This window comes from Mya arenaria, chromosome 8, assembly GCF_026914265.1.
Source record: "Mya arenaria isolate MELC-2E11 chromosome 8, ASM2691426v1".
NCBI lineage: Eukaryota > Metazoa > Mollusca > Bivalvia > Myida > Myidae > Mya > Mya arenaria.
The window spans coordinates 46,814,776-46,838,838 of NC_069129.1; the positions used below are offsets into that span (position 1 = coordinate 46,814,776).

The window sequence follows — 24,063 nt, forward strand, 5'->3', positions numbered from 1 at the left end:
AAAATAGCGAGGGCCTTTTTGACCGGACTTGCAAACTCTGACCAAGTTCCATAAACATTTGGTAGAAAAAAATGTGACTGCTAGTCTCATCAAGACTATGCTGTCGACGCACTATGTCCGATAACAGGTTTAATGTTCTTGATTAACTAAGCTTTGGCAGCCCAAATTTCTCGAAAATTAAGAGGATTGAATCAAATAACGTGTGATTTTGTTTTCTTCATAAAATAAAAAAAGTCTAAGATTGTCATAAAATGAATCCATTAAAACAATCAAAATTATTCGAAAAGGAGAATAATATACAAGTTATACCCAAACGAAAATAAGGTGCTTCGCTTATCAGGACTCAAGATTGACTTCGAGAAAATCGGGCATGAAGGTTAAACAATCAAACTATAAAACTAGCTCTGTACAATCTTTATTTACACATGAATGTCGTTATAATGAACACAATTGGATGAAAACGCGAATAAAACATACATCATTTCAGCAAAATTACATGAGAACATGTTATGACTATCAATAAGCTGTATTTGTCTTTATGGTGGACATTATTTTACGATTACAGTAAGAGACAATCTTATTTTGACATAATTTAGAAACACTTCATAACAAAGATTAACAAATGCAACTGGTTAGGTTTAACAGAAATAATATATAAAACCGTAATAAAAGTATGCCAAGCAATCAAATCAATATATATATAGATTCACATTAACCAATATAATTCAAGATTCTAGTAATCATTAAAATAAATACAAAATAATTCAAAGTTTATCAGAGTTTAAAACGATAATAAACACGTGAAATTGATGTTTTTATCTAAAAATGTAAATTTCTTAGTTAACGTTTGCATTAGGACAGAATCATACAACTGCTTATTGTCTTATTACTCAAAGTCCATTGGTTCATAATCACTCAACTCTCCTGTTAGAACACCCTGTATATCGGTGCCTTGTGTTTCATTGTGTGGTATATTCACATCGTTTTGTTCATTAATTCGCCCAGTGTCTTGTTCCGATACAGCTTTATATTCAACGTGTTGTTCAAAACTATTATAATTCACACCAGCCGATTCAAGAGAATCTAAGACATTCATCTTGTTTGTTTCAGCTACTCCTACTGTCCCGCCATATTGTGCAGGAATGTCTTCCTCTATAGAAACCAGACTGGGTTGTTCAGACTCAGTCACGGGCGAATCCGGTTTTTGTAACGCTGGCTCTATGATTGGATCATCCTGATTGCCTTCGTCTGTTTGACCAGTCTCTTGCCCACCACTTATTGGCAGGTCTGTAATTTCACTATATTGTCCAAAGTTTGGTACAATGCTCATGTCATCTACAATGTCAGGTCTAATTTCACTTTCAGTTTTAACAAATAGTTCCAAAATGGGACTTCCATTTTCCATTGCTTCCTTATTGATTTCCACGCTTACCATATCACCCTTTTCTGCTTCATATTCCTGGTTAACGTCTTCATCATTTCCTTTATCTTTAGTTTGTTCTATACTGTCATGACCCACTTCACTTGTAGAATTTGTTGTTGTTTGGTCTACAGCAAATATGTTCTTATCAACAGGACTATCTGTAGTTATTTCATCATCTTTCTTTACATCATCAATACATGGTTCAGAGTCATCTTCTTTTGAATCTACATGTTCAACATCATCACTCTCTGGACACTCTTTCTTCAACGTCACATCTTTCTGTCCTTCTTGCTGGCTATCTCCATCATCAGGTAACTGAGGGGTGTCCTTGTCTGGACTAGTTACACTCTTTTCACAAGTGTCAGTTCCTGCGTCTGGAGTAGCATTTTCAGTGCTGACTGTGGATGTATTTATTTCCCCATCTTTGTTTGATTCAAACTCGTAATAGTCAACAGCAGGCATTTCTGTCTCCATAGCTTGTCTCTGTATTTCATCAACATCATAGGTTTGTTCTTTGTCACACTCAGTCATTGTTTTTGTATCTGAAGAATTCTCGTTTTCTGACGTTCTGTTTGACTCCTTCTGTATATCAGTATCATTGACACTACCATTGGAATCCTCTGAGGAAGCATCTTGACCTTTAGTAAGTTTCTCAATACCTTTTCCAGCATGTTCTTCTGCTCCCATATCTTCACCCTTTTCTTTTACCTCCAAGTTTTGCGCTTTTTTGCTTGGTGAAGCTGGCATCTTCTGCAATCTTACCACTGGCTGAGTGGACAATTGTTCACATGTTAGACCTTGGTACACCTCAACATCCAGTGTATTACTTGGGTCTTCATCACTGTTTTCATCCATAGATTTTGACAGGGCCTCCTGAGGAATTCCATATTCGACCACATGCTCAGGATGGAACTCGATTATATGGTCATCAAAACTGTCCTTTGTCCACATTATAGAAGTGCAAAATTCACATTTGTACTGCACATCAGATGCATCTCCTTCCATTAATGTAGGTACTGGAGGACTTCTGACTTCAGTTTTAATCAGCTGTTCCATTACCTGTTTGTCTAGTTCAAGAGCAGCTTTATCTGGGTGCATTTGTCTTATATGCTCTTCATACAGTGAATTACTCCAAAACATCTTGTGGCATTCTCTGCAATAAAGGCATTTCACTCTCTTTGTTTTCGCCTTCTCAATAGTTTCATTGATTTTCTCAGAAGCAATTTTGTGAACATTCTTCAAATGATCTCTCAAGTACCGTTTCATCTTCAAAGTCTTTGAGCAGATTGGACAAACAGCTACTTTGTGAACTTCTTCACCAGATTTTTCAATTGATTTAGAAGAAGAGCTAGTTACAGTCTGTGCCTCTTTCTTGGATTTTGTGCCCTGTCCAGTTCCTTTAGGAGTTAGTGTAGCTTTTCCAATGGGTTTTGGAGTCTTTCCAGCAGCTTTTGACGAACCTTTCTGTTGTGGAGTTCCAGATGTTTTTGGTGTTTTTACTCCTGAAGGTTTTGGTGTTAACTTTGAGGAGCTTGTGACATTTTTTGATGATGTCTTCATTTCAGAACTTGAAGCTTGTGGTGTACTTGGTGTATATTGCTTTGATGTTGTTTTCACATTATCATCAGTGTCTTGATTTCCTGCACTTGCTTTACGCTCTGATGCTGTTCGCATTCCATATTTTGATGTACTTTCTGCTTCAGCTGATGATCGCCTTGTTTGAATTGAGCTACTTTTGTCCGACACACTGATTTTATGAACTAACCTTTTGTGGTCTCTTACTTGGTACAACTTGGAAAACTTCTTGCCGCATTTCCCGCAGGCAAACTTTGAAGGCATTTTCTTCAGACCCTTTTTATTGGTAGGCAATTTGTCCTTTTTCGATTCAGTTTTTGTTCCAGATTGCTTTGTTGTCTTCTTTGCTTTACATTTATGAGATTTCAAGCTTGACTCATCTTTAAAAGACTCCAGACAGTGGTCACATTTGGCAGATTTTATAGAAGTATGATTAAGCATGTGCTCTAGAAGCTTGGCTTTACTAGCAAAATTCTTCTTACAAATGTCACAAGTCATCTTCCCTTCACTAGTTTTTTTGCTTCGACACTGAGACTCATGAGTCTTCAAGACATTCTCAGATGTGTAATGTTTTCCACAATAATTGCAATTGTTACTGTGGGTTTTCATGTGCTCCTCTATGAGTTTATTATTCGGAAAAACTTTGTTGCACACTCCACATGTCTTCGTTGACGTTTCCTCGTGGAAAAACTTCATATGGGAATCAAGATTTTTCTTCCATTTGAAGGACTTACCACACTCCTTGCATTTGTGCTGCAATGACCCAGAGTCTGAAATATCTTCCTCCTCATCTCTTCTATTGTGCTCATCTTTGTGTTTCAACATTGCCTTCTCATTATCGAAAAGGGCAAAGCAAGTTTTACAGTGGACCTTCTTCATCCAGAGTTTTGCATGGATCTTTTTCAAATGCAAGTGGAGTTTGAATTTAGAGATAAAACTGTTGGAACATACACAGCATGTATGCGGCTTTTCGCCAGTATGTTTTCTCATATGGATTTTCAGTGTGTGCTGTGAGGCAAACTCCTGTGAACAGATGGTACAGGCTAGAGCTTCTTCTTTGACCTTTACATCTCCTTCATCATCTTCATCATGAACAGATATCATATGGTGGCGCAATGCGGACAATACAGAGAATTTCTGGTTACAGACGTCACATTCATAAATCATGGTGCTTGTGCTCACCTGTGCTGAAGCACTGTTTTCCGATTTCAAACCTGTGGCTTCCCATCGTTCTTTGTGTTTCATCAGCGTATGACGTCGCAGGTTTACCATTTCATCAAATACTCTATTACATTTCGAGCATTCATAGCCAGATACAGGAGATGATTGAGCTTTGATTGGCGATTCTTTCGCATCATGGGCCAATTTGATGTGATTTTTTAAACTTCTTTCCATATCAAACGACTTGTTACACTTATAACAACTAAACTGCTCCACCAGCTTTCTAGACTTAGTAATCCGTCTTCCAGTTTTGCTGAACTGAGGAGGACTTGTCATGCTTTCCGGTTCAGTTGCAATATCGAGTTTCTCTCTTTTCTTCGCACGTGAACTTGCATCTGACTCCGGTAAAGACATCTTTCTTTTCTTTGCCTTTGAAGTTTTACCCTTGTTCTGCTCTTGGATTTCTTTAATTTTCTTGAGTATTCCATCTACTTCATCAACATAGGATAGTATTTCTTCTTCATGATCGCCATCATGTTTAGACCTATTATGGTGTATAAGGCTCAGAGCATTGGAGTACATGTTTTTACACTGTTTACAAGCATAAATTTTACCCAATATTTCTTCATCCAATTTAAGATAGGGATTTTTCTTCATCTCGTGTAAGATCTTATGCTTTTTCAATGTATCCAAACAACTGAAGCTTTCGTTACATTCTTTACACTCTCGAGCGTCTCTTTCCATCTCATCACTTATCATTCCTTGAACAGCCTTTCCAAGGTTAAAATTCTTTCCAAGGAAAGCAGATATATCATTGGTCTCTTCATAATCCATTTCATCAGCTGTGCTATCCATATCAGTATTGATTGAAATATTCATGGCACCTTTTCCTAATGGCTTCTTAGATTTGGGTTTCTTCAACTGAGACTTGGGTGTATCTTTCTTATTGAACAGACTGGTCGATATTTTGTCTTTTGCTGGTTTCTTTTTCTTTTCACTTGATTTGGGTGTATCCACAGAATCATCATCTTCGATCGTTATGCCATGACAGTTTCTCATGTGTCTCCTAACACCATATCGAGAAAAGAAATTCTTCATGTTTGAGGGTGTGCTGCAGAGCAGACATGCCTTCTTTTCAAGATCATACGAGACTGGATTAACCTCAAGATCCTCTGGTTTGTCATCATTATCTTCATGGACAGACTTCACATGAGATATAAGTTCTTCCATGGTCTTGAACATCTCTTCACAGATCTGACAAAAATTCAGTTTCACTTTCTTTCTTGGACTCTTGGAAACCTCTGAATCAATCGTTTCTGCCACATCTTCAGTCAATTCATTTTCAAGTTCATTGTCTATCTCTTCTTCCCTTTCTTCTAGCTTTCCAATGGCTGCCTTAGTTGTACCTTTCTTGTGTCTAGACTTAATGTGCTTCTTCAGAGATACTTTCCGTGTAAAACTTTCATCACAAAACTCACACTTATGAGCCTTTTCAGTCTCCCTCGGCTCAATATGGGTAAAATCCACTTGCTCTTCTTCATACTCATTTTCTTCATCAGAAGCAGCTTTCTTAGGAGTTGCTGCTGGCTTTTTACTGTATGTCTTGCTTGGTTCATGATCCTTCATGTGGGCTTTCAAAGCTGGCAAAGTGAGGAATTCCCTTCCACAAGTGTCGCAGGTAGGTGGATCTCCTGGGGGTGGGAAGTTGGCTTTTAACCATGGAAAGACTGTGTAAGCAAGCTCTAAATCACCATTGAAGTGATCATCTCTCATATGCTTTGCAAACACCATTTTGAAATCAAAATTAAATTCTCCGCATATGAGACAGGTTATAGCATTGTTGACGCCACTCATTTCAGGATGATGCTTCAGCATTTCTGAGTGATTATTCTTGAAGTGTTGCTGCAGAACGTGAGTCTTCAGCAGGGGTTTGATTTCAAATCCTTCACCACATTCATCACAGAGGAATGGCTGGGATCCAGGCTCGTGATTCTTGTAGTGGGTTCTCAGCTCATGGGAGTAAGTAAACTTCACGTCACATTTCTTGCAGGAGAATCCACCATCATGCTCTTCAAACTGATGTTGCTCCATCTCATTCCTAGACTCATACTCAGTCTTACATTCATTACAATTGTATGGTGGCAGATGTTGGACCTTTCCGTGATTGTACAGATCTTTCTTTGCCACGTCTTCAAGGCACTTTCTGCATTCATAGACAGCCATTGTTTTGTGCTGCATTCCAATGTGGGTGTTAAGCTGTGCCTTCTTAATGAAGCTTTTGTCGCAGAAGAAACAAACCTCTGATTTTTCCTCCTCATGTACCGTATCCATGTGATTGGCAAGATCATTCTTCTTCAAGAATTTCTCTTGACAGATTTGACATTCCTGGTACAGAAGGTCATACATTGATTGCAGTTTCTCTTCAGGTTCTTTCTCATGCCTGACTGTAACATGCTGGTACAGGTCTGGCTTGCTAAGCACCACTTTGTCACATATTGTGCAGGTTAAGGTCTTATCTTGATGCTTGTCTCCCATGTGCTTCATATGATCGACAATCTCTTCATTCCTTTCATGACAGACAGGGCAGACAAATGGACCAGTATGTACAGATGTATGCTTCTGGAAGGCACTCTCTGTGGAAAATGTCTTGTCACAATGTGGGCAGATTTGCTTAGGACCTTTAGAACAATGTACTTTCCTTCTATGGTACTTTAATTCCTTGTGCTCAATGAAAACCTCATCACAATCGCCACATTTCCATTCTTTCATCTCCAGCTTAGGTTCTTTCAGTACTTTCTTTTTATCTTTGCTCAACTTTTCCTTAACTTCAGTGATCCCCATAGCTGCTTTCTTCTGGTGCAACTCAAGATGGGAAGCCAGATTTGTTTCCCTTGCAAAAACTCTTTTACACATATGACATGTATAAGTAACCTCCTTAGTATGTACAACCTCATGGCATCTAAAAGTCCTGTAAAATTTAAAAGTCCTTGGACACATAGAGCACTTATAAGGCCTAAGAGCATTGCCGGTGAGTGACTCCTTAGGGACATTGTGTATTCCCCCCTCCACCACAGTCGCAGTCTGCTTGTTGTTACTGTCACTCTCCGGATTGTCTGAGGGCTCGGCATTCTCAAGAATGCTGGTGTTGATGCAGGCACGGACCTCCTTCCCATCTCCCTGCACAATTAGCAGCTCGATGTCTGTGTTCCCAGATAGCATCTCCTTGTTTAGTCCTAGGTCCTCCAGCTTCACCTGCAACCACACAAAACATAGTTATATCATCATGTTTTTTTCTTTAATATTAACCCTCAATAATTACAATAAAATTGATGAGAGCAAGCCAGCATCCGGTGTAGTTTTTTCTGACCACTTTCAGAACAAAGTTCAGCTCAATTCCAATTGCTTAAACATATTAATGTTTTCCAGGAAACGAAAACTCCCAATTTCTTTCGACTCCTTAACCGTGTTTTTGTACAGCAATTATATAGCATATTCTTAAAGAAGCAAATTGATCACATTCTTTTATCTTTTCTGTGTTTTATTTTTCAAGCATTCCTGTTCATTTCTAGGCAAAAGTGGAATTCCCAATTTTAGTCAAAAATACGTTTTCCCCCAATCAGAAAGACCCATTCCCAAAATGGTGACAAAAAAAAACAACTCGCATTAAAGATTTAATTTTATGACAAGACCTTGGCTATGACAATTTTTGTTTTTATAAAAAAAATTCAAAAACTAACAAAAGATTTTAAAGCTGCTATCTCACAGATTGACCAATTTGACAACTTTTTAATTTTTTGTCTCAGAATCAGCAGATTTTGGTATTGATCAGTATTTTCAAATCAGTCATTTAGAATAACACATAACAGAACAGATCTAGATTGTTTTGAAAGCTAACAAAGTTTTAATTTTACTTTAAGCCAAAGTAACGCTTTTAGCTATAAAACATCAAATTTCGAGCATAGTTATTAAAAACTGCGACCTTATATTTTATCAGCAGTCTTATATCACCCTATTTCTGTCATTTACACAAAATTTGGCTCATTTCAAAACAATAAATTAAAGTTGTCAAAATGGTCAATCACTGAGAGTGCAGCTTTAAACTAAAATAGAGTCTGATTTGAAACAAAGTGTAAGCTTGATTTTGACTTCACAGTTTTGGCATAAAAATCATTAACTAAATTATGTCTTCTTTAAACTTTTAAACCGTACTACTGTTTATTTCATATTGACATTAATTTCAAATTCTAACATGACAGATAAATTCTAGGAATGAGACGATACCATTATCACGTGATACGATGCTGATCTATTAAACTACTCACCAACATGATCATCTCTATCAGATAACGAAACTTAAATTCAACTTAAAAAAACACTAGAGGAATAAAAATTGTCATAATTTTTATAGCCATTTTCTTTTCAAAACTCATAACTTTTGCAATATTATCTGTCAGTATTGTAAAGCGAATTTTACCCATTTTTTTTAAATAAACAAGTAATTGTAAAACCAAAGTCTTACAGTTACATTTTACATATATACAGACTAAGGCTGAAGACAAATAAGAGACCCTTGTTTGTTGGGTCTATGCTCTACTGGCAGTCACAATCGATGTCAGAGACTAATAAATTTCCTATATATTATTTGGACAAATGACCAATTTCGCACGCGAAATGACACTGATTTCTAGTGCTTCAGAACACCAAATATGGGGAGAAATTTGGCCAGTAGAGCTAAAGGCACACCTAAGGGATTGTTTTATATCTGTATTTTGAAACTGTATTCTTAAAGGGACTGTACACCAGATTGGCACCAAAAAAAGTTTTTCTGTGTCAAATCTAAGGACAATTATATGATAAAATGTTTTACTCTTTGATATCATAATTGTAAAATAAATTATCAAAAAGTAAAAATAAAATTGAGTCGGAGACCATGTTCGAACAAGTGTCGCCAAAATTGCAGACCAGTGTTGTATTCACTGTGCTACGAAGGCTTACCATGAACGGTTGGAATATCTAAGCTATATACCTAACTTGGTAATATCACGTGATAACATCGACTAGCCAATCACGCATAAGGAATGAATTCTACTAGGTAGACATACCTAGTAATCTTTTTTAATGGAAAAATACGAAAAAACTGCGAAAAAATCAATTAATTGTAAACTGTGTGGTACTTCAGTTAGTAAGTTTCAATGCATTGTACACATCGATACCAAGTTTATGTCAGTTTTCGACAATTTTCTTTTTTCACTATTTCATCATACGGAGTATAGCCCCTTTAAGTATGATGTTAGTATGATATTCGACTAACTTGCATCGATACACTAGACTTATGTATCAATATGTATCAGTGACTGTATATGTCAGTATTGTATCAATATTCTTGGTATCGTTTCATCCCTCATTATTTTATCAATGTTGAACAAGATATTTGAGGTATGGACCAGACGAAAAATGCAATCATCAAACAATAGAACTAGTTTTGTAACTTAGACCTCGAGTAAGTAGGTTAAGGTGCAGGAATACAAAATGTACTTAATAAATGGACAAGAGCATCACCAACAGATGCCAACACTCATATTACCATTGTTTTATTGCAGTTTGCAGACAAAGGGGCATAGCTCAACCCTTATTTATGCTAGAGTGAGGGACCTTGCAATTCCAGTGGTCAAAATTAGCACAAGCCTGTAAGCTCTGCACTGGTAAAATGCTTTCTGGGCTTGCTCAAATTCTGTGTTTTAAATAGCAGGGCTTAATAAAAAAAAATCATGGCAAGCACCAGTACAAGGATTTAGGCTTGTTTATCCAATAGCTAATACTACCAATCTTGTACCATGTACTTACCCTGCTGTAATTTGTGCCGGACTTGTCCTTGGTCACCAGGGTGCCATCTGCATACAGCTCAATCGTCACATCTGAGTCAGGTACACTGTAACACATAAGCTTATAGGATAAAACAGGTGAATGAACTGTCGTCCGCCCAGTTAGCTCATTTGGTAGAGCGTTGGACTTTGAATCGGACAACCCGGGTTTGATTCCCGGGCGGAGCAGGTCTCTTCTGTTGTGATTGGTATGTACAGACGTTGTCAGTTCCTTGAAGAGGTGAAGGCACCTAGTACTGGTTAACCTCCCAGGATAGGTGTGTGGTGGATGAACTGTCACTCTGGGACACTTCAATGTGCTAATGCCGGGCCCAAAGTATAAACTACTAACACCACCACCATCAAGAACTCAGTGACACAAGCGCACACATTTCCTCAACTTTGTTTTTATTTTGAAAACTGGTTATTAAGCAACTTAAGGAACAAATCAAATATATAGCAGAATTACAACAAGAGCTGTCACAGCGCGCTCGACTATTCCACCGCTTTTCTGTGTAAGGATTGAAAAGTTTTGGCGAAATATGGATCACTGTAAGCTTAGATTAGATTTCAATGCAATACATGATGTATTTGCTGAGATATTATCATAAATGTGGTTACATGCAAAATTTAATCCAGAATTTCTAAGTCCAATAATAAAGGGCCATTATTTGCAAAATACAGTTATCTAACTTGGATATTCAAGTAGGTTGGGTGGTTGAGTACCATTGCATTAAGTCTCAATGCAATACATGAAGTAGTTGCTGAGATATTAACCTATGTGTGCTAACATGCAAAACTTTAACCATAATTTCTAAGCCGCATAATAAAGGGGCAAAAATTATAAAATATGCAAGATAAGAGTTATCTTTCCTGATTAATTAAGAAGGTTGAATGGTTGGGAGCCTGTGTATAAAGTTTCAATGCAATACATGATGTATTTGAATTTCAATGTCCAGTAAAAAAGGGGGCCATAATTTGAATTCAATGCAAACTAGAGATATCTTACTTGGTTATTTAAGTAGATTGGATGGCTGAGTACCATTGTATTAAGTCTCAATGCAATACATCAATTAGTTGCTGAGATATTACCCTATGTGTGCTCACATGCAAAACCTTAACCAGAATTTCTAAGTCAAATAATAAAGGCCCATTATTAGCATTAAATGCAAACAAGAGTTATCTTACTTGGTTAATTACGTAGGTTGGATGGTTGAGTACCATTGTATACAGTCTTAATGTAATAGATCAAGTAGTTGCTGAGAAATTAACGTATGTGTGCTTACATGCAAAACCTTAACCAGAATTTCTAAGTCAAATAAGAAAGGCCAATTGTTTGCATTATATTCAAATTATTGTTGTCTAACTTCATTAATTTAGTAGGTTAGATAGTTTGGAATACATATTTAAAGTTTCAATGCAATACATGATGTATTTACTGAGATAATGACTTAATAAAAGTTGCTTACATGCAAAACCTTAACCAAGGTGTGACGCCGATGCTTGGTTGAGTAGTATAGCTCTTCATATTCTTCGAATAGTCGAGCTAAAAATGACACTAAGATAATCACAATATACTACTGAGATTGACTAAGTGATAGTAAGATGAATTAAAATCTTAATGATTAAGAATGAGTGGAGTGATTGAAGCAAACTAGCACTTCTTAATCATTAAGATTTTAATTCGGGTCACATACCTGATTTACAATATAAAACCTCATTGGCTGACACATTGTCAACGCAAAACTGATGCAGGGATCATGTATTGCACGAGTCGCAGTGGGCGTACCTTCAAACACCCGTGAAAGTTGGAATTCTTAATGATAAAGCTTAGTAATTACTGATTGCAACTGCATTGCCTGTAAATGTAGGTTGTATTTTAAGGTGTATATTGAAACAGGCCCTAGACTACTAGCTGTGAATTATTTTAGAAACTCACTCAATAGTCTTAAATTTTGTCGCTGGTGAATTACTGGTGCCAGGCTCAGGGGCAGGTGTCTGAGTGGCGGAGGTTGTGGGCTCGTCTGTTTCCATAGCAACTGGTAAATCCTCTTTGGAGGTCGAAGCCACCACCATGGAAATCTTCGCCGTCTTGGTCTCTGCTTTCTGCTCATCTTTCTGTTAACAGACCAATATGATAGTCAACATTAAGAATTGTCAAACTACTTTGAGACACATGTGATATACAGCAGCATAATAACTGTTTCAATGATTCAAATTCAAATTATTTGTAACCAAAACAGTATCATTTAAACTTAATAAAAACAATTTAGGCTCTTCCAAAAACAAGTCATCTACACATTGATTAAAAAATTGGATTTAACCGAATACAAGAGCTTTTATAAAAATGAATTTAAAGACGACTTGTTAATAATGTCAGAGGAGTTCAAAAATGATTTGAGTGAAAATGTTCTCAAAAAATTTACTTTCATATTTAAATTTGACAACAACACATGAAAATTGATACAGGTCAACCTGCATTTTCATAGCTTCTGCCGTTGTGTTCACTTCAACACTACTTACCATTCAAAGTACACTACTATACTTTACTAATGCTTTTGTTTTGTTTTACCATGTTTGGAGATTATTGTATTTTTATATTAACCTATTTAAGCGCCTAAATTTTGTTCTGACTTTTTTCATTCTCAATAAACATACAGGTTAATCTGTATTTTACTTGCTTTCACATGTTGATGCCAGTTGCTTTAATCTCTAAACACACCTTCAATTTATATCTCTTTTTTGGTGCCCACGATTTTTTCAGTCTCGTGTGGAATGATTTGAATATTTTTCTGCCATGAACATTGTATAGATGGTCAATATGCATGTTTCTGTCCGTGAATATTTTCCCACAAGTCGAGCAGAACATTTTTTTCACATGTGTATAATGTATATGCCAGTTCAAATCCCCAATTTTGAAGAATTTCTTCTCGCACTGGTTACAAGAATGACAGCGTCCATGATATTTCTGCACGTGGTGCCAATATCGATTTGATTTCAGAAATGTCTTTAAACAAAATGGGCAGACATAAGGTTTTCTCGCTAAATGAGTGTTGAACATGTGTGTAAGCAGTAATGGTGAACATATCTTAATTTGGCATTCCAAGCAAGTTCGTTTTGCTGTGTGCCAGCTCTTGAAATGTTTCGTCAAGTCGTCTTTCATTTCATACTTATTTTCACAGAGGTTGCAACAGTACATTCTCCATAGCGGCTTTAAGTTTTCTGCAAGCAATGGCACAGGAAGGCGAAACTCAAAGAAAGGCCCTTCAATATCCACATCCAGATCCAGCTGTTTGGGCTGACCCACAGCATTTTTAAGCCTTGAAGATAAAAAATGTTCTATTAAACACATTGTTTGTCAAAACTAGCATTAAAATGTTATCTACACCATTTTTACAAGCGTCAAATTAAAGAATCCTTCATTTCAGACAATGAAATATTTCTTGGACATAAATTTCCCTTGTAAGAAAAAAGCAACTGTTCAGGCGGAAAATTACATTTATAAGCAAGTGGTTAGCTTACACATTCTCATGTGGTGCCTTGTATATTTTTCTGGTGCCATTCTTCAATTCCTCGACTGTACATAGATCCTCCCTGCCCATGTCTTCCTCATAGATTGCTTGGATGCCACCCTCAGGGTTTTCGACATTAACTGCAGCCATAAACTCTTCATTAGAGTCTGAACCAATCTGTGGTTTCTGCTCAATATCATCCTCAAATTCGTTTTCAAGTCCTTGGTCATCCTTGAAAGTATCTTCATTAGTAACAACTTCTGACTCAGATTGAGCGGTATCAATTCCTCTACCTTCAGCATTATCAATGTAAACCTCATGGTTTTCCACTTCATTATCAATATTTGATTCAGTTGTTTCAACAAGCATTTCCTCGATACTATTGTTCAAAAGTTCCTGATCTGATGAAGGAGCACACATTTCTGGTATGCTTAACATGTACCCAAGCTGATACTGTTCATCTGTATCTGGCTTGCAACCCAATTCTGTTGGAAAACCCAACAGACTTACAGACTGGATCACATTTTCATCTTCAATTTCCTTAAAATGATTTTCATCTGAATTTCCTAGACATTCCTTTACTTCAGAAACTCTACTTTCCTCTATGTTCTCGTGTTTATTTACACCTTTTTCTCTTGCGATCTTGGGGTCAGTCTCCTCTTTTACTTTCAACTTTCTTTCCTCCTTAGAATGATCTAGCAGAATGTGCATAAAACAAGCTTTCTTTGAGGAAAACATTTCGGAGCAATAGCTACATTCAAACTTATCTTTGAAGTGAAATTTCAGATGCATTTCAAATGCAAATCTATCTTCAAATGAACATTTACAGAGAAAGCATGGGTACTTTGCTGTATGTCTCTGCAAGTGTTTGTTAAACAAATGGTTAAAGTCTGAAGTGAAGTCACACTTATCACATAGAAATTTCTTTGGCTTGAATTTTCCAGAATGCCTTTTCCTAATGTGCTTTTTTACTAGCAAGGGAGTCTTGAACTGTCTTTTACATAAAAAACAACTGTATGGAGCCTTACTCCCATCGGTGTCATTTTCTTCTTTCATCACATAGTACTGGGCATCTTTTGGAGGAACAACAAGAGTGTCTTTAATATTAGTACCTTCAAAGTAAAACTTGTCAACTTCTTCCTGGGTTTTAGAGTCTACCCTACATTTATCTGTTCTAACATGGTGATAGAAGTCCCATTTTTTTTCAAAACGTCGTCTACATGAGCACTCATACTGATAGGCACTGATGTGCGAATAAGTGTGGACAGTCAGTTTGCTTGGCTCACAAAAGACTGCACAACAATTTTCAATGTCACATTTCCATTTGTCTTTCTTTGTTTGTACATGTTTCTTTAGACTTGCATCAGTTAAAAATCTTTTTTGACAAGTATCACAGGAAAAACGTCCTTCTTTGTAATGAGCAAGAAACCTATGTTTTCTTAAAGCATTTTCATTTGGAAATTGTTGTCCACATATTCTGCACTGCGTTTTATGACGAGCATATTTATTTTCCTTGAATGACAAACCCTTCATTTCTTTTTGATCAACAAGTCTCACCGAAAACCCTTTGTCATTCTCCTTGGTTGAAGCTTTCCTCTCAAAGAACAACTTGTGCTTTATTTTTCTGTGCCTCATGAAATTCGTTTTCCTGAAAAATGATGCAGTGCAAATTTCACATTTGAATGGCCCTATTCTGAAAACTTTTCTTTGTCCCCTGACATCAAATCTTTTCATCCATTTTAGTCGTTTGTTTTCTTTTTCAGTTCCACACACAGATACATGGTATGTAAGGCTACTCTTCTTCGCAAATGAATAAATACATTTTGGGCATTTGAAAGGTTTTAAGCCTTTGTGGGCAGTCATGTGTTTATCATAAATGCCTTTGTTTTTAAACATTCTGTCACATTTATCACATTTGTATCTATCCTTATCCTTCATATTTTCAGATTTCTTTTGACTCTTGTCATTGTTCTTGGCTTGCTCTCGATACGTCATTTCGAGTTCTTGCTTCATATGCACATACAGCTCTTGTACGGAATCACATGAAGCATTACAATTTGAGCAATTATACTTAAAAACGATTCTAGGTTTCCCAAAAATGTTGTCTGTTGGCTCAGACTTAACTTCTTTCCTGCCATCTTTACTTTGCAGAGATTTCAGAGCGTTCAAATTCAGGGATGTTACAATGACATTTTGAGGTGATGCCTGTTTTTTACAGAAAGTGTAATGTCTTGTTAAGTCACACATTTGGTAGAAAGACTGCTCACAACTTGGACATTTCATGACAATCTTTTTGTGTTCAGAGCGCATATGCAGGTCGAAGTACACTTTACTTTGAAAACAGTCTTGACACAGCATACACTGGTAGAGTCTTTTGATATGATGGGTTTTAGCCACATGATCAGTGTAATCATCAGTATGTTTGAACTTTATATCACACAGAGAGCAGTAAACACAAGTTTCTTGATCCACTGCACTTCTTATCCTTTTGATATTTATTAATTGTCTATTGACTTCCACCTCAGCCATCTCGGCAAATTTTTTGTCAAGCTTTTCCTTCAATTTCTGTTGGTCAATGGTTGATAACTTCTTTTTCATTTGTTTCTTTTCAGATTTTAACTCATTAATCATTTTCCTACTTAGCCTACTCACAACAACTTTGGGCTGCAGCTTATTAGATGTCACTCCTGTCACACCAGATATAAAGTCTGCACTTATTGTGGATGTGTTTGGTTTGCTATGACATGCATCTTTTTTGTTTCCTATATCTAAATTTCTATCAACAGTATCATCTTTCCTCTGAGAGTTTCTCCCAGATATATTAATACCATTCTGTCTTTTGTTCAGATCAGACTTTGGAAGTCTCGTGATAACTTTTGGTTGTATGCTACCAGACATGTTTAAAGTGTAATCTTTTACAATTTCTTCCTTGATTTGTTTGTCAACATCATGAAAATCAAAGACATTGTTTTGTGAATCCAGATCAAAAATCTCAGTTTCCATAATTCTTTCAGCATTTCTTTCATGATCACTAACATCAACATGTGCTTCAGGTGCATGTGAAGGAGCTTTTGCAATATTTTTCACAAGAAATCTTGGTACTACTTTGAATTTTCCAGAATCACTTGTGTCAGTAGTTGAATAGTGAATTACCATTCTTGGCTCTGATCTTGGACCTACACTATCAGTTTTTCTCTCAACAACACTTGTATCAACCTCACCTTTGTTTTTGCTCATTGTGTGAGCTGGGTGGTTTAATACAAATACTGTTGGTTGCACAATATGTTTAATGGTGCTTGGCATTGAGCGTTTATTTACAACAGCTTCAACATTCATTTCTGCTTTTGAATACAAATTTGGATCTTTTTTACCACTTTCTTTCACAACATTTGGTTTAGGCACTGGAAGCTTTTCAACAAGAACTCTAGGTTGAAAAACCTTCGACACTCTCAAGGCATCCATTATTGATGGTATCTTGGACCGTCCTCCAACCTGGCTACTATTCACATCATGGGTAAGCGTTAATGTCTTTACTGTTTCAAGTTCTAAAATTGCACCATCTATTATTTTCTGAATGTTCTTATCATCTATACTGGCATCAACATGTGTTTTTGATTTACTCCTACTTGGTTTTGAATTTCTTTTTATATGTAACTTATCCTTAATCTTTTTTGGAGTTTTAGACCTACTTTCTGATGGTTTAAACTTACTTTCAATAATAGATCTACTGAGCAGTGGTTTAGAAACATTTTTAACGGTAGTTGCTGAAGACAAATCATGTGTCCTAATCTGAGGTCCTAATTCATCTCTCACTGATGTTTCAGGAGTATTATCAGAATCTATCACAATAGCATTTTCATCATCACCAATCTCATCAGAACTTTCATCAATTTCAAATGTAACTGGCCAAAACTTTTTTGAAATTCTATCTGTATTTTGATTTGAAGAATATGTTAAATTTGCTTTCATAATCATCTTAAGATTTCGCTTACCTTTGGCAGTTTCTACTATTTCAGAATCTGCACTTTCAGTCTCAGACTCTAAACAACTAACTTTATCAAAGTCAGTTTCATCAAAAGTAATAACAACATTTTCACTATCATCTACCTTAACAATTTGAATATCAGTGTCTACCTTTTCAGATTCACTGGCGGGTTTATCACCAGACTTTGTAGCATGAGCAGCATCCTCATTCTCCAGTTCAGTTGTCTTCTGAACAGCTGACTGTTCATCAATATCCATAGCGAGATTATCAGCCAGAAACTCTGAGACTGGAACAGCAACAGCTGGGGGCTCATCTAGCAACTGGTTAATGTCTTTTGGAATGGCTTCAACTGTGGATTGGACAACTGTAGATGATGTGGTTATCTCGGACACCTTTGAAGGCTCAGAGGGGACAGCTAGATAGCCAGAATCCAGAGCCTGCGTCACAAGTGTAAGCATGGCGGAATCTGAAAAATCCCCCTGATCTGCTGGTTTCATTGGTGCTTCCACAGCTGGTTGAATCAGAGAAGTGGCTACATTTCCAGCAGCCCGACTGGGAAGGAGGGATGTGGGAAGCCGGGACTGATTTACACTTGCTGTGGGCAGGACAATTCGGGTGGTTTCTGGAGAGATTCTCTGTTCTTGCAGTTTCATGTCAGCTTCTTGAATTGCACTGGACAGTAAGTCTGTGGCACTCTTCAGTTCTTGTTGTTGGGATTGCTTCATCATAATTTGGGGTGATTGTTTAATTGGGACCGTTCTGTACCCAGGTGGCTGGACTCTCACTTGGGTCATTGTAGGTCTGGGTGTCACAGGTTTCACAACTGTGGAAGTTGGTTTCGACACATATTTTATGGTAGTTGCCGGCGACAGCACATGGGTCCTAGCCTGCGGTTTCTGCTCGGTCTTCTTGGTACCAAGGTATGACTGGGAAATCAGAGACTGAGTTCTAAGTGGGGGTTTCGTGTTCACTGTCAACCTAGTCTTTTGTTCACCCGGAGGGTTTATTTTAACAGTTTTGTATGTAAACAGTCCTGAACCTGTTGTCTGCTGGTACCTAACATTAACTGTCTCTGGGGTCCTAGCGGCGATAGGGGTTCTAGCTATAGGAGTAGACTTCCTGACATTTATAACTGGCTGTTTCACATTTGCTTTTGGGAACACCATGGTCTGTGTAGGAATTGTTGTCTGCAAAGTCACATAAGGGTTTCTCAGTGTCTGTAATGATTTTTCACTGCCAAAAGGCTTATTTTTACTGAACGTCGTGAGTGGTCTCGTATTGATTGCATTTGATGCTCCAGCGGAGTAGTTATTCTGAGACAATTTAATGGCTGTCAAAACATCCTCTTGGCTCGAAGTCATGATAGTAGTTCCAGGAATAATAGACGGACTGTGGACAGTTTCAGGAATTAAAGTCTGACTATAGACAGTTTCAGGAATAATAGTCTGACTATGTGCAGTGTCAGGAATAATAGTCTGACTATGAACAGTTTCAGGAATAATTGTTTGACTCTGGACAGTTTCAGGAATAAGCGTCTGACTCTGGATAACTGGCGTTTGCATGATACTACTAGAAACAGCTGAAACTTCAGGAAGGATCAGCTGCTGGTTTCCAAATGAATCTGTTGATGTCTGGATGTATGTCTCCTGCTGCTGTAGGTCTGCATTAGTTAGCAGAGAGCTGTCGATCTTTACCAATTCCCCCGTCTCAGTGATGTAGTATGTGTCGTTTTCGTTAATCTGAGTTCCATCACTCACTGATATCTGTGTGGTGTCGCCAACTGCTATCTGTGAAGGATCAGTCACCACTATTTGTGTAGCATCACTTGTTGCTATCTGAGAGTTGTCACTTACAACTATCTGCGAGGGATTGCTCACTATTGTCTGCATTGCATCACTCACTGCTATCTGCGAGTTGTCAGTGCTGTTTTGCAGACTCACAACCGGATCATGCGCGAATGTTGTGTCTGTTGTAGTGACTGTCTCAGTTGCTAGGATGCTTTGCTGGGTCGAGTCCTGAAGGTTACCTGTAATATAGTACTACACATTGCAACTTTCCATTAAATCTTGATAACTAAAACTTCTCAAGTCAATGAAGGGATCTATAAAGCCCTAATGTTGTTTCTGGTTGCTGAAAAAGTATGGGTTAGTCTAGGTTCAAAAACTATATGGCTAAGAATACCTTCCAAATACACTAAGCAATCAGAGCAACATTTATACTTGGTTTATACACTGAAAATCGCATAGGGGCCTTTTCGAAAAAAAGATGGAACTGTCAGTCAATGACAATTTCGATGCAAGTGTCATCAAGTTCAATTGATTATGCAGGTAGAGACCCGGGTCTTGCACTTGACACGACATCTTTATGTACCAAACATGTGCAAAAAGACATTTAAAAATATCTCAAGCAAATTTACAGCCCATACACAACTTACTATACTCCATGTGCATATATGCAGCAATCTATATAATGATAAACCATTCAGTGTGACCTTAACCTTTGAGGTAGGGATGTGGGTTTTAAATGTGACAAGATCTTGGATTTAAAGAACACATACATGTGCCTTTTAAAATCCCTCCTTGCACAACAAAGATACAGCCCAGACACCAATAACCATTACATAATGATAAACAACTGTGACATTGTCCATTGAAAAAGGGACATGGGTCTTGCCTGGTACACGCAGTCATGAAGTACAAAACACATGTGCCAAGTAATTGTAAAATCTGTTCAGGCATGACAAAGTTACAGCCAGATCATGGAAAAACAGATGAACGCAGCAATTTAATATGCCCACTTTCAAGGCATAAAAAAATCTAGGCTGTAAAACACCTGCAGTCATTCGTTTTTATAGGCCAAGCTCAACAAATATTTAAGTCAGATTTATTGAGCTTGCTCCATATGTCAAATTGTTATAATGAGCATGTGTAATGTATAGCCGGTAATGTATAGCATTTCATGTCAATATTTTTCACAGATGTGTGGCAAGAAAAATATCCACCAATGACACAAACACTATGACAACACCTCAATCTTTTTCTTTCCCCCAAATATTACAAAAACTATTATAGTATTATTCTCCATAAACAAGTTCCATTTTCAACTAATTTTCAATAATGGAATAAATTGTCATATAGTTTAAGCTTATAGTACATAACTGTATAACAAAATTGGTTTTGTAATTTGTTTACTCACCAGTGGTAGTGAATGTGTTGTCATCCACGACCTGGTATGTATACTGAACATCCTCCCCTTGCTGGATATCCCCCTCCATCCCCAGGGTTGTCCCGCCCACAGTCTCTCCCACCCCTTCTGCTCCCTCCTCCATGAAGATCACAGTCATTGGTCCGTTCTCTGTCTCGATCACCTGGACCTGGCCAATCACGCCTCCCGTACCTACAGCTGTAATGGTAAACTGATATATATGATCATGTCATACTTAGAACCTGCAGTCTGCTGAGGTGCTGTAATAACATTGATATTGCAGGAGCTTGTGTCTGGTAAAATATATTGAGGTAAAAAAAAATTCTATTGAAGAATAAAACACAAAGTGATCAAAAAATTATTCAACTTCAGACATCTGTATATTTTTGTGAATGACTGTATCTGTTTACTAACAGGGTTCTCAATAAGTTTCGGTTGAACTATCTCAAATAGTAAAGTAACCGACCAGCTACTACTTATTTTACTTAAAATTCATTTATTTTTCCAGATTTGAACCGGCCCAATTGCTGTTTAAACCGTCTATTTTGGCCTTTAGTTGGTTCTTATTGAGAACACTGATACTAAGATTTATTAAAACGTTAAACAAAAGCAAGACTAAAATGCAGATTGTATTGCAGAAACTCAAGGCCTATAGTGTACTGCACTTTCATAAAGACTGAACTTTTCTAATCTACGGGCTCTATGATTTTTAAGTTGATGGAGAAACATAAACAAATCAGAGCTGTGCATGGAAAGCATGTTATACATTTAATGGCAGCCACATAGAAATGATAGACGTTAGTATCAGAAGCATGGTAATAAACTCTGATATATAAACCTATGTGTGCCTATATGCAAAACCTTAACCAAAATTTCTAAGTCAAATAACAAAGGCCCATAATTTGCATTATATTCTAAAAAAGTATTATCTAACCAAGGTGTGATGCCGACGCTGACATCAGGGTGAGTAGTATAGATCTCCTTATTCTTTAAATAGTCAAGCTAAAAATGTCATCTAAATTTTTTATCTGCATGTTATGTTATTAAAAATAAATCGCATATCGGTTGCTATACATGCAAATAATGGTCCTTAGTTTAACCTCCAAAATCTGGATTCCAGGAGATGTGTGTTCAAATCAGCCAATGACAAAGCTGAACTGTTACATCATGTGCCCCTACATCTATTACCAGTGTGTGCGCAACTTATACAATGTATCCAGTACTCAAACATCCTTGTTAAATAAACAAGTGCTCAGAAACTTCTACTTTTGTTCTGAGAAGATAAATATCTACTTGCTGAGTTTTGTGAGCTTAGACAAAAGTCGCTTGCAATATCTAAATTTCACTCTCATGTTGTGAGTATGCGAGTCCAAAATCAAACCACATAATTGCCAATAGTTTTGCCAAATGTTTAATGAGAATTATTTTGCATAACTGATAATAAGTGTTACCTGACTGGATGCTCTGCAGCATCTCGGCACTGATGGCCTGGCCTTCTCCAGCACCCTCCATCCTTATTTTCCGGCTAGGTGGTCACTAATCAATGCGATCTGTGATCTGCCTGAAAAGTTAAATTGACATAAAGCATGACATAACAATCATGTGCACTGCCCAAGTTAGTTTAGATGTTTTTTTTATTCATTTAACACAAGTTGGGGCAAGATTAAAATCATATAAAAATTGTTCAGAAGTAATTCTGGATTTTTTATTCATATTGAAAAAAACGTACAGTACAGTACATTCATTTATTTTATGTTGTAATTGCAGCCAACATTTGACATGATTTTGAACCATAACCTGTGACATCATTTGCATGATCAATAGCATATAATTTTATAATTATTATTTTGTAGAGAAATAATATAAAGTGACGTTTTTGGGAGTTTTCCAAAGAAAACGAAACAAGAACATCTTCAACCATGAGCTCTGAACTTTGAACATGTGTTCGCACCAGTCACTATGTAATTGTCATAAAATCTGAAAAGTAACATAGTTTTAGACCAGGTTTAATGTATTCAACAAGAACAAAAATCACATTCTGAAATGCACATACGACTGCATTCTTGTGGTAAGCTTACATCATACAATAACAGCAATTTACTGTAGCCATCTGAACCGCTTTCCATTGTTATGTAAACAAAATGATTTTTAACAAATGATTTTTAACAGAGGTTATTAATTTTAAACGGAGGTTATTAGTAAGTTTCAGTTGTGTTTCCTCCAAGGAACATCACAATTTTCATTCTTCAGTCCACTGATCAGCTGCAAAAAGGCTGAAAATCAATACCCCACAGAAAGCTGATGGACAACAAATGCATTGTTTTGGTCGCTAAAATAAAATCGCTAATTGATCTATTAAGTGTTTTATGCAGCAGATCGCATGAATGTGCGCTTGCTTGTATAAAGACGTAAGTGCTTACCAAAATGGTAAATTATTTTTGTGTTTCGTGATTACATTGGCAGCCGGGTTAAACACAATCGTTTATTTTTTTTGAGTATATGAAAAACAAATCGCAAAAGTTCAAAGAACTTGACCACAAATTGACTTTTGCCACTTAATTATTAGATAGATGATTAATAATAACAAACAAGAAAGACAACTGGGGCAAATTAGATAAAAAAATCTATTTCAATTGGCATCAAGTAGTGACTTGAAAACTATTGACTGCCACAGAAAAAAGGCAGAAAACACTTTCACACTAGTTACGACTGACCTAACCATAAGCTATACCTTGAATTGCCCCTCAGGAAAATCTTTACACAACCTACAAATGGAATAGATAAAACACCACCAAAACACTCGAAATAAATATTGCACTCTTAAAGAAATTCCGAGTAATTTCAACTGTTCCTGGTCCGATGGGCTTACGAGATCAATGTGTACACGCGGGAAAAATACCTGTCTGACTTACGAACATACACGTATAGTACACTCCCAAAAGCTATTTCTAGAAGTAAATAGACGCTTAATATACCATTATATCGATTCCTTTCTTTACATCAAAGAGATTATCTTGAAACGTCGCCCTTTGTTTCGCGGAGCCAAAACAGCGAAAATGGCGTTGTTTGGGTGAAAGTCCCCGGATGTAGGAAAGAGTCACGTGAGCAAATCGCGGACACGACATCGGTTTTCTAATGACAATGGTGTACATTGCTCATAAAATATATAAATATGTTAATGTTTCACAATTCAATCAAACTTGAATTATATTTGAACTTGGCAGGCTTCTGATAATAGTAAATAATATTGTTTGCATAAACGGATTTAAATTATGTGTACCGTATTGAGCCTTAAACTACACTTTGGGTCAGGAATAACTATCGTATTATTTCACATGAGTC

The 24,063-nt window shown here is 36.8% G+C and overlaps 1 protein-coding gene across 2 annotated transcripts; it reads right to left on the bottom strand.

Annotated features, from left to right (window-relative positions):
* Positions 1-402: 402 nt before the first annotated feature.
* Positions 403-23,816, bottom strand: LOC128242814 (uncharacterized). 2 transcript variants are annotated; one of them, XM_052960157.1, is made up of 7 exons: positions 23,697-23,816; positions 22,173-22,282; positions 20,713-20,919; positions 17,667-19,543; positions 11,960-12,138; positions 10,004-10,088; positions 403-7,411 (listed from the first exon to the last, which is right to left on the bottom strand). In XM_052960157.1, the coding sequence occupies exons 2-7, from the start codon at positions 22,231-22,233 to the stop codon at positions 887-889; spliced, it is 8,934 nt and encodes a 2,977-aa protein (XP_052816117.1). In that variant the 5' UTR covers positions 22,234-22,282; positions 23,697-23,816; the 3' UTR covers positions 403-886. The 2 variants fall into 2 exon arrangements, with proteins under 2 accessions (XP_052816117.1, XP_052816116.1); XM_052960156.1 differs by lacking the exons at positions 17,667-19,543; positions 20,713-20,919; positions 22,173-22,282; positions 23,697-23,816 and adding exons at positions 12,743-13,340; positions 13,543-17,653.
* Between the last annotated feature and the right edge of the window lie 247 nt (positions 23,817-24,063).

Bases quoted from the DNA above. Each gene is read 5' to 3' on its own strand.
- LOC128242814 (XM_052960156.1), bottom strand. From the start codon at position 17,507: ATGATTATGAAAGCAAATTTAACATATTCTTCAAATCAAAATACAGAT. The intron at 13,341-13,542 runs GTAAGCTAACCA...TTTATCTTCAAG, and splicing joins AAGGCACCACATGAGAATGT to GCTTAAAAATGCTGTGGGTC. The intron at 10,089-11,959 runs GTGAGTTTCTAA...TATGTGTTACAG, and splicing joins ACAAAATTTAAGACTATTGA to TGTACCTGACTCAGATGTGA.